General features: G+C 39.8%; 1 protein-coding gene across 1 annotated transcript in view; it reads right to left on the bottom strand.

Moving 5' to 3' along the window:
* The window catches only part of ASPG (asparaginase), a gene marked incomplete at both ends in the record, with an annotated part of 39,281 nt that overhangs the window by 15,587 nt on the left and 12,162 nt on the right, over positions 1–11,532 (bottom strand). The window contains 3 exons of the mRNA XM_035893692.1: positions 2,805–2,918; positions 5,871–6,056; positions 7,534–7,646. Coding sequence (XP_035749585.1) covers positions 2,805–2,918; positions 5,871–6,056; positions 7,534–7,646 — 413 coding nt within the window. The remainder of the gene's footprint in view (positions 1–2,804; positions 2,919–5,870; positions 6,057–7,533; positions 7,647–11,532) is intronic.

Here is an 11,532-nt window from a genome sequence, read left to right as displayed (position 1 = left end):
CAGGCAAATAAAACTTTCTTCCAAAGCAAAGAAACCAAAATAAGCACAAACCAAAACACCCCGATTTTTAGAGTATGCAGACAAAAGTTCTCTAATGGCGTAAGCTGCAGCCTACTTAAAAATACAAAGATAGTGAGTAATTAGGAGAGTGAGGCTGAAGACCAGAATATTCGGAAATGTTGCCTTTTGCCAGCATTCCCAAACCTCAGGACTCCTACACAGACTGTGTACGTAGGCCTCAAAACAAACCCCAGTGCTGCCTGTGGATGGTCATGTATTTCAATGGATTTTCAAACAGCTCCATTAGCACTGATTTTGTTAAAATTTGGCCATAGAGCCAGCTTTGAATGCAGAGGGTCTACAGTAGTACTAGTCGTTCAGTATTAAAGCAGGCATGTAACAGTTTGCAGGACGGGTGCATCCAATACAACCAGGGGGAAAGAAAAAAAAAAAAAAAAAAAAAAAAGAAGTCAGCCAATTCATGTGTAGAAAGTGCCTGAATATGGCAATAAAGAAAAGCAAATACTCCAAAAGACAGGTTCTGGGAAATCTGGAGGACAGAGAGAGAAACCAGTCATTAAGAAAAAGCAACTGATTTCCTCAATTCTGACAATTTTATATACTGGCACTCTTTCATGAAAGGTTGCTGATGCAGCTATAAAGCATGTAGTTATTTCAATTAGAATTTTAAAAAGCAGGATTGTGAAAGTTTGCAAGAAACAGATGTGATGTTGGAAGGAGGAATGCCCCAGGTTTACTTATGTCTAGGCATGCCCTTTATTAAAAAAAAAAAACAACAACAACTCCAAGTGCTGACAACACTGTAGCTGTCTGCTGGAAGAGTCCCATGTACATGTAACTCAGAGGATACCAACTGCTTTGGCGCACTTTTGGAGTTCGACAGGTTGAGATCATTGCTTTGCACAGGTAACCTTAGCAATTGGCACCTGTGCTAAATGCACCCAGTGCAAAGCCCTACGTGCCTTACTCAGTCCTACCAGCTCTGCAGCCATTTGCATGTGTCTGGGGGCACATTCCTTGCTGCTTTGTGTTGAAAGAGAATCCTAAAATAACCACGCCAGCTTCAGGAGAGCTTCCGTCTCTTGGGAGACTATTGTTTGGTGATATGTTTAGCTGAAGATATTGCCACAGACAACATATTTCCAGGCTTTCTTCTTCTCCTGGTCTCTACCACTCATTCCTGCCCAGGCAATGCAGCATGCTGCTCCCTTAGTCGTGCCAACACAATTGTTTGTGGGTCTGTACAACGAGTCAAATGAGGAAACCGATCCTGCTTAGCTCAAAGAAATCGCAAAAGCTATTTTGTTTTTCAAACCATATAAAGGAGGTCCCAGCACCACCACACAGAAACTGTGCAGCACATTCCGAAGGGCAGCACATGAAGATGCAGGAGTACCTTGTGCTAGTGGTACCTAAAATGTCCTATCACCAAGTCCTCACCTGAGTAAGTCAGCTATCTCACCCCAGCAAACTGTATCTCAAAGTAAGTTTTAACTCACATACCTAGGCAGGAAGCCAGCTGGGAAAGTTTCTCCTGTCCCACGTCAAATAATCCTCTGTGCAAGATTAAAGTCTGCATTAAAACCAGGCTAGTATATGTATGTTCCAGGGTCAGTGAGTGCACCAAAGGGGCATCAGTGAAGAGCCTGGGTTTTTTAAAGTGTATATACACAAACACATGCAATACCTCTTCACACAGTGTTATGTTGCCCATCAAGCATGTTCTTGCGCAGAGTATGTTCTTGCCATCCTCACTGAAGAAATACATAGCTCCTCCTCCTCTCATTTTTCAGAGCCAGGGCTTTAGCAAACAACTGAAAGCTCAGAGTCTGACACTGTTTCTAAGCACAGTAAGTGGTACTTCCAGCCACCCCACTTATGATCAGAGGTATCCAAATACGTTTGTCTCAAGAGCTGCTACTGGTTGGAAGATATTGAGCATGAATTAATGATCAAATTTGTTCCAGTTTTAATAAAAACAAAACACCATCATTAGATGCACATGTGCATGCAGTGCTTAAATCTAGAGAGTGACTCATCATGATGTCATCTCCCAAAGTGTCAGGATTATGATTTCATTGCGTACAAGCATAGAAACACATGATTTCCTGCAGACTGCTGCTCCCCTATCTAATTCAGAGCTATATGTTCCTTGTATAAAAGGAACATGATATGTAACTATATAATTTGAGGAAAAAAGCTTTGATTAAGCACCAGTGAAGAGTAAGAACATTGTTAAAGGCGTTATGATTCTAAAATCAGTTACAATTGGCTTTTAGAACAATCCTCTATTTTTTATGTATTTATAAAGTGTATCTCCTCTTAGAGAAACAAAATGTAATACTATCATGTCTAATGCTGTAAAGGAAGAGGCTGTAGGCAATATTTATTTTCAGAATTATTTACCACACTAAGATCAATGACAAGATCTTTGCTTACTTCAGTAGGGTTGGGATTCTGTCTCCCATATTAATTTCTCCATACAGATTTTTAGTACAGAAATGTCCAAGGTAGACTACTACCATTTAAAGATGGCATTTTTATGGCTCAGTCATGGTCTTCACCTGACTTATGTAGAGAATTCTTTTCTCTCCCAATCTACATACATTCATTTGCCTAACAGTATTTTCCTGAAGGAAAAAAACCCACGTGATGTTCACATTATGGCTCTGGAACCAATTGCTTTTAAATGCAAGGGAGAAGCTCAAGGCATTCAGATAAGCAGAAGTTAGCACAGTAGATGAGAAAGTTAAAGCCTTTCAAGGTCACTCTGAAATATTTACCTGCCTCTTCTCCTCCCAGCTAAGCTTACTCTTGCTAAGCATGTACGACAGTTTAGTTAGGGCTGCCTCTGGTGTCATGTCACCTCCAGGAATTATTCCAACCTCAGCGAGAGTCTGAATAAAAAGGAATAATGATTCCAATTAGCACAGCATTCAGAAATACCAGCATGAACAGAAAATGTATATGAATGATGAATGGCTACACAGAATACAGTATGCAGCCGTGTCTCCACTCTCTTGCTCCTCCTACTGCCACTGTAATTTTTGTAATTTTCGTTACCAAATACCAAGCAAATGCTAGAGCCAGCTGAATAAAGATTACTTTTACTATAAATTCCTTTTCATGTAATAACATTGAAGAATTCACCCAAACGCTTGCCATGGTCACTTACTACTATGCTAAAAGGGAAAGGTTACAGGTCCATATCAGCTATCTGCAGAGTTGTCAGATTCCCTTTATTGAAAAGCTGCAGTCACTCTTTTTAACCCAGTGGCATTTTGAACATTGCCAAGTAGGCTGTTCTCACACAGACATATTTACCATTCTTTTATGGGGCATTGCTTTGGATGAATTCCAGCACTACAGTGTGCTCACAGCAGGAGTGTTTTCAGATCCTTTCAGGCTGCACTAGCAGTGTATGATTTAGAACATACAACTAAAATATGTAATTTACACAGTTCTGATAAGAACGACTGAAGAAGATGACCTTTTTAACTTACCTTTCTGGTAGTTAAAAGAAAGAAACTATCTGAACCCAAGTAAAAAGCAGAAAGATCTCTGTTACGGTCAGCAAGCCCCAAAAGTGTACAGTGAACGAGACAAAGGACATCTCAGATCTCTTGACGCTCAATTGTACCTGGGCGAACACTCGGGCTTCTCTAAGCCACAGATCATCATCTTTGCCACAATGTGATGCCTCACAGTTAAGCATCTTGCAGTAGGTACTTTACACTGCGTTTTACTTTTAAATACCTTGTATATAAACTTCAGCTTTTAAACTTGTTGTGGCTTAACTAATATTTTTAGCAAGATACAGAGCCTTAATCAGCTTATTAACTGCCCCCAAGAGCCTCAGAGTAACATAGTTTTTAAAGTCCCATGGGAAAACATATACAGAGAAGGTGAGAAATATTTTCTGTACTGCAAAGCTAGCCAAAGAAGAGTTAGGGTTTTTTCAGCGGGTTTGAGAAAGAGGAGGAGGAAGGGATTTCCCAGCTTCCTTCCTATACCTAAAGTCCCTTCAATTATAAGTTTCTACTGTACAGATGGATCAGAGGCCAGACATTCAGTTAATTACAACAAACACTTCAAGGGAAACTAGGGATTCAGCTGACCCACCTGACTAGCTCGATGAGTAAGAAATGGCTTAGCCCTATGCAAAGACCTGTCAAAGATTTTATTTAAAGAAAAACCTAAGTTAACATTACTGCAACTTTCCAGCATTCACCCGTGATACTTTCTCCATTGAGCAGTTCCTTATGAAAAGGAAAAGGCAATGAAAGAACAAGCATGAAGTAATGATGTAGGACTTGGCTCTGTCAGTGTCCTCCTCAAAAGATGCTGAGAACAGAGGGCAGCCTCCATCAACGGGTACTGCAGCAACACGATACATGCTCCATATAAAAAATGGAAGCCAGAAGTGAACACATTTCCACACAGCCTGACAGTGGTTCAGTAAGATCTCAGCAGGATCTTTCAATTCAGCACACCAACAGTCTGGATCACAGTGCAAAAAGCCATTTTGGAGGAGTCTACTTGGAGAAACTTTTAACCAGAGCATAGAAAAAGTTTTTTTCTTCCTTCCATCCATTTTAGCAGTTCATTTCAAGCAGAAGATCACATAAAAGCTAGGGTTCATTTTCATATTGTTTTTCAAATATACATTTGGTCTCTTTTATTGACTTAACTGCTATCTTCCTTCCATGTATTCCTATCATATTTGCTACAGAGCATGGGATCTTTGCAAGAGTTAATACTTCTCAAAACATGTCCATTAAGTTATGCAAAAGTTTTACCAACACCCAAATGACTGCCCATATCAGAAAATACTGAGTTTGGATAATGAAGAGGTGGAAAGAAACCCTTACAAGCTCCTTTTCTTCCTCCTCAAAACAGACTGTGTGTTCTTGAAGCAAATATAATCTAAAGCTGTGTCAGAACCAGTGTTAAAAGAGGCAGGTTTCTGCACGAGACTAGAGTATCTAGGTTTGTCTTACAGTCAATGAAGAGGCTGGCTCTGCCAGACGGGTGGTTGCTCCCAACAAACCCAGGTGTCTAAAACAGGGGGATGAGTCACCCTGTGGCACTGCTTCTTGGCTATTTAATGGCTAGCCTTTTTATAAAGGCCAGTTAAACCAGCTTCCTTCACACTACCACATGCAACACACACTCTTATATGGCTTTGAGCTCTTATTAGTCCCAGTGATGTAATGTTTTAATACACAATTGAAAAAACTCACTATAAAATGCCCCGAATATTAACAGTATCTACAAAAAGTCTGCGTTAAGCTAGCCTTCCTGGGTTAAACACAACTGATTTCCATTCTGCAAGACAGACATTTCCTCACATACTGTTCTCTGATCTCTCGCTGAATTCAGTTGTAATTTCAGTCAAATAAAAAACTGGAATTTGCTTGGATTTGAGGGATTTTTTGATGTTTTTACATTGTAACTAAGTAACTGCTGGCCTATCAAATACTAATTTATTTGGTCATCTGACCCCTAAACTAGCTCAGTGGAATCCCTTTGGGAGAGATACTACCAATCTAATGCAAGGTATCCTGGAGTGCTGCGTGCAACAAGAGCAAGCAATCACTAATTTGGGATTTGAGCTGACTGTTTCAACCATTCAGACTAGGAGTAACACAATCCTGTTTGCAGATACATATTTAAATGCTTTCAACCTAAGATTTTTGAGATATAGTTATTTTATGAGCAATACCCTTAGAGTTTCATAAATCTGGTTTTATACGCTGGAACTACTAGAAGCATACAATCAAGTTATATCAGCGATCGATGTTTCTTTTACACAGCAGTAGAATCTGAAATCATTGCACAACCCTTACCTGCCCTGTTGCATAGATCGTTTTAACAGACCCTCGTAAGCACTGAGTACAGTTTACAATCACTACTTTTCGTTGAGTTGCTTTCCTCAGTTCTTCCAGCAACTCTTCTCTGTTGTTTGGGGCATTGCCACTTCCATAAGTTTCAAGCACAATGCCCTCAATTGGAGGCTGAAGGAATGCTTTCACCTGTTTAAAAACAAGACAAGGAAGACAGACAAAAGATGCGTTTAAGTCACTAAGATTTTCATGTATGGCACAGAGTTTTTAAAAATGGTCTATTCCTTTTATAGTCTTACAGACTCTCATGCCTTACAGTCTTCTCATGTCCTTCTGTGCTCCCCATTTGCAATAACTGGGACTGTGGAATAAGCTTTGAAAAAATGAGAATTTCACTCTTTAGCTTCCTTTAAAATTCCTAGAGGGATAGATTTTAAAAGAAACTATTTTCTACAGTCATGACCTCAGTGTGAAAAGGATGCTGTTGTTCAAGTGCCATTAACAGGCTATACTGTTGCACCACGGCGGAACAAAAGGGTAGATTTACACTTACAAAATAAATGCAGAATTATTAATTGAGATTGAAACCCTACTGGAACTGCCCAGATTTTTTACTTTAGCAAAGATGTTTGTTAACAAATGTCTGCCTAACTAAGAGAGAGTGTCTCACCTTTCAGGAAAGAACATTCTAATGAAGCCTGGAGTTTTTTTAACTCAAAACTCAATTGATTTAACTCAAGGCAGAAAAAAAAGGAGGCATTACTTCATTCTGGGCCAGTTGTTAATGAGGTAGCTATTGTGGCTCACTGTAAGAGGATGCCTAGCAAAGTCCTCCTCCTAGAAATATGTATTTTAAACAACCTAATGTTTCCTTGCTGATCACATATGCTAAATGCAATACACTGTAAGCCCCCATGAGGCTAACTATGCAGTTGGAGTTTTATTGCAAATATACCACCCCTCTGCCTTTCCATCTGTTCATAGTCACCTAAAAAGAATGGTAGTATAATTGAGGAGTGCTTAAACTACTGGATTCAATTTAAGATGGCAACAGCCACAAACGACCTGTCAATTTAATGGAACTAGTATTAGACAAAAATTTAAAGACAAATCTACCTAAAACCACAGTTCTGCAAAATAATTTCTAAAAATCAAAAAATCCCACTTCTCATTTTCAGCTCTGTATGAATGCTGAGGGTCATGTTAACCATCAGTGTGAGAAAACAAACATTAAAAAAGAAGCATGAGTTGCAGAAATAGTCACACTTCCCTCCACCCACCATACTGTGTATTCTTTGAAAAGATACCTATTAATATGCCTCAATATGCAGCAAGAGAGTATTTCCATGGTCACTGTAGCCTGCACCTGTCTAGAAAAGCACACTTGACCTATTTATGAGCCCTGATAAGAAATTAATTTTAAGCTTCAGAGCCCAGGTGGTTTAGACAAAAGATATTTGAAAAGCTTTTATCAATAGTTTATGGCATATGAAAATATTCTTTGAATGCACTGATATTCCAAAAAAATGTTTGTCAGAAGAAGACAGATCCTTTCCCTCCCCTCCAAAACCCCAACCACTGCTGCAACAATGCAGCTTCCCTACTTCAGCTAATGAATCAAGTATTTGAGCATCGCTTCACCTGCTTCCAAAATGGTGACACTTACAGCAGCAGTAGTGATACCTGGGAAGATTCTCAGAAGCCCAACATTCCTGTTCATATTGGTGTGAACTTGAAATCTCTTTTTGGCGTTGGCTCTCCACACTGTTTCCCAGTTTACTGTTAAAGAGAAATGGCCTTTTTAATTTAATATTAAGACATAATGTTAAGTACACTTGTAGCACTTCATACGTACAACGTTGTCTTTAAAACTTTTTCTTATGTAGGGGACTTGTGAAAGACAATGTATTTTTTTAAAAGAGGAAATACAGGCCCATTTAAGACAGCAGCCATAGCAGCTGATCTAACACACCTTATTTATTAGGTACCACAAAATATGTCTTCACGGCCACATCCAGGTCAGGCTCAGCTATGTTGTATTTCAGCTCTAATGCCAAAATAGTCTAGATTCTGAGATGTATCAGTATTACTCATCAATATTTCTAAGTTAGTACTCTTCAAGGAGATATTTAAACATGTATACTTCAATTTAATAGCATTTTATAGCAAAGATTTAAAAATGGCTATTTTAGGTTGATGCACGTTAGTGAACAGGATGATCTATCAGACACAAAGCTGCATACCTCTACTACAACCTCTTCAAAACAGAAGTCTAACAGCTGTGAAAAACATCCGAGTACTAGACCTGATGGGTTCACGATGCCGAACATGTCCTGTTAGTGCCAACTCTCCCAGTTTGGAGTGCTCAGAAAGCCTCAACCAACAGAGCGGTGTGCAGGTCTAGCATAGGTGAAATATTTACTTGTCCCACACTGACCTGAAGTTTATTGTTATGTAGGTGGCCTGATACCAGCCTGGATTCACGTTTAGAAAACAGACCTTCATCTTCCCAGACATAAGAGATGACAAATGCAGTTACTGTTGCTGCTAATCACCTCCAGAGTTTATTAGGTAGTTACTAACGATTAAATAAAATAGCAAGGATTCAATTAACTCCGATTATACATTTAGAGCCAGAAGCCAGCTGTTTAACTAATAGTTTGTTTGTGTTGCATTATTAGAAGCCAAGTCATGCATTATTGATTTCAAAACATTACTACTTCAGCGTAGGAACGCAGCATTGGTAGCGCTGACGGCTCCTACCAGGCAGTGGAAGAGGTTTAACAAACAGCAGCCAACAGCTCAGAGCACCATGCTTCAACGAAAGTAGACCATGCCGTAAAGCTACCTGTTTCCCCATCATGAGTTAAGCTTTTCAGATTTTGGAGAAACTCCCAAGCAGCAAGACAGATAAAAGCTCTCCGTGCATAATACTGACTTGCTTTCAGCCATGCGGAGAGTTACTCACGCCAATTACTGTTGCAATCTCTTGCGATCAGCAGACAGCCATTTGCAAGAAAATTCAGAGTACATTTAAAAGCCTCCATTGAAGCCTACTCTATTGCCCCATTACCAGAGATACTGAAAACTACACAATCCATTAAGTCAGGACAGAAAACAGCAGTCACCTATAAGACTTTACAAACTTTCCCTCTCTGTCATGGTGCCCTGTCAGCACCTAGAGCCTCTGTATGCTCTTTCTAAAAAAATACTGTAAGTCATTAAACAGGTCACAAGCAGTTGGCTTGGCATCATGTTTGTCCAGCCAGCCACACTTCAGCACATGTATTCCTAATTCTCTGGGAAAGGGAGAATAGAAATATAGACTGTTTCTACAGTTTCCTTCTTTGTGCTAAGCTGGCCAGCGTGGTTCTGAAACCACCTGGTAGGGTTTAGTAGTTAGCCAAGTAGCTCTCAAAGGCCTCCATGAGCTTTCCAGAGTGGTTAGAGACCTGCAGGAGGTACGTGGGTGAGTGCAGAAAGCCGTGCATTTGTTCTGCTTGAGGTTCATAGGCCTGGCTAACCACATGCACTCACGAGCACTGTGCTTTAAGAAGCAGCAGTGTTTAGCAATAAATCCAACCCCTTTCAACCTTCTAACACACAGATTAATTCTTTAAAAGCAGCCTCCTCTATAAGAAGGGATGGCAATAAAATTGTATCAGAGCTTTCTTTCCTTTATCCTCCATAAGCTAGGAGTCCCTGCCAAAACTTCACAAATGCATACTACTAGGTTTGGCAACTATTAGCATCCCTAATGCCTGTAACGAACTTGATGAACTGAGGAAACCTGACTTGGCATGGATCACTAAGATACTGCCAAAAGTAGAAGACCAAGGAGAGAGATCAGAGGATAGGTTCAGAAGTCAGACCTACACCAGGCCTATACCTGTACTCTTGGAATACGCTCTACCAGACAACATATTATCTTCAAGATAAATGTAATGCATGCAGACATAGTACAGTGATGTAATTCCAAAGTATATTAAAAAGAAGAACTAAAGCTTGTCCTTGAGTTAACATTCTCTTGGTCCTGAACCTCGTCAGCCTACATAACTTGCTCAGTACTGTGGACTCCACAGATGTCAGTTTTCCATTAGACAAATGAGTCTAAAAAGCAGAACAAAAGACAAGTGTGATGCAAGAGCCAAAGACAAACAAATATACATAAAAGCCCGGCTTCATTTCAGATTTATTCAGAACTGCTGTAAGTGAGGCAAAGCGCCACGCAAGGGAAAAAAAAATTTAGAACACGCCCTTTACCTCCTCCACCTCAAAGATTACATCCACAAAAAGGAAGAATATTTATGTCACATAGCTAAGTTCAAGCATCTTCATTGTACTGAATATACGAGCTGTCTTGCAGCCTAGAGTCATACCACATGGCAATCTTTTTGTTAAATACGAAAAAAATGTTTGGAATCACTAACAGTTCTTAAGTAAGAAACTCTTATACAAGTAGGTGATGTACAGAAAGTTGTATATATCAGTCTACATAACAGTTTTTTATCCTATGGATAAAAGTGACTAATTAGGGATATTCAGTTTTGGCACAACACAGAAAACAGTAACCTGTTCTGACTTGGATGGCCTGTGCTTGTAAAGTGTTTAACTGATGTAGTGTCCTGCATTATGTAAATATGGATACAAAGCTGAGGAACAAATGTACTGGTCTTGCACAGCAGAAAGAAAGTTTTTAAAGCAATGTACATAAATAAAGAGGTAATGGCTATTCCTACACTGTATCCAAAATGGCTTGGGATAGAAAAGATTGCATTATTCAAGGAGACTGCAGTATTCAAGCTACTAAGGCCTTTTTTTTATTCTTCCAAACAAAACCATCACATAGACAATTCTCTGATATTTCCAATCTCCCCCCACCCCTACCAAACACTATAGCTTTTAAAATTACAGCTCAAAAATACATCCTCATCTTATTCCGCTTTATTCACACACACAGAACTATGGTGATAGTGTGGAAAAAACATCAACCTGACTTAAAAATAAAATAAAAAAAGAGAAGCAGCTCTAAACAGTCTAGAAAGCAGCAAAAAAACCTCTTTTTTGAAACAGTGCCTATGCCACAATGCAGGTTGCAACTTATAATGGGAAAGCAGCAACTAAGAGCGACACCTCCCTTAGGAGTGGTGACTGAACCTCGAGTTATGAAATCAAACAAGAAATACAGCTTTTTGTGATTGCAGAGCTCCAGACAAACAGCAACGCTTTCTTCTCCTCCTTCTCTGCAGGGCTACGGGCGAGCCCTACCATTATATAAGCTGCCCCGGCGTTCATTACAATTCACGGCGGCAGCCAAGGGGTGGGGAGTGCAGGCCAACCTATGGGTGCAAATTCCTGAAGGAGGCAAACAAACATAGACCCCCTTTTTTGGCAGTTTGTTATAAAACAATCGACACACACCTTTTGAAATGAATATTTAAATTGAACAGTGTCTTTGCAAGAATCAACATGCCTACTTACAAGGGTTGGGGGGGGCCAAAAGCACTTCGGTGAAGAGAGCTGGCATTTGCCTTAATACATAAATGAGTTGGGCTCTTTACTATAAATAACCAGAACTGCCAACCAAGACACAGACTTGGCCGGTGACCAATAGCTTCTCTCTAATGACACCGGTGGGTCAATGAGCCCAAAAGGGCCTTCCAAC

The sequence above is a fragment of the Egretta garzetta genome, unplaced genomic scaffold (genome assembly GCF_000687185.1).
Source record: "Egretta garzetta isolate BGI_Z169 unplaced genomic scaffold, ASM68718v1 scaffold185, whole genome shotgun sequence".
Lineage (NCBI taxonomy): Eukaryota > Metazoa > Chordata > Aves > Pelecaniformes > Ardeidae > Egretta > Egretta garzetta.
Note: the sequence above shows the minus strand (reverse complement) of the source record. Positions and strands in the feature narration are given on the sequence as shown.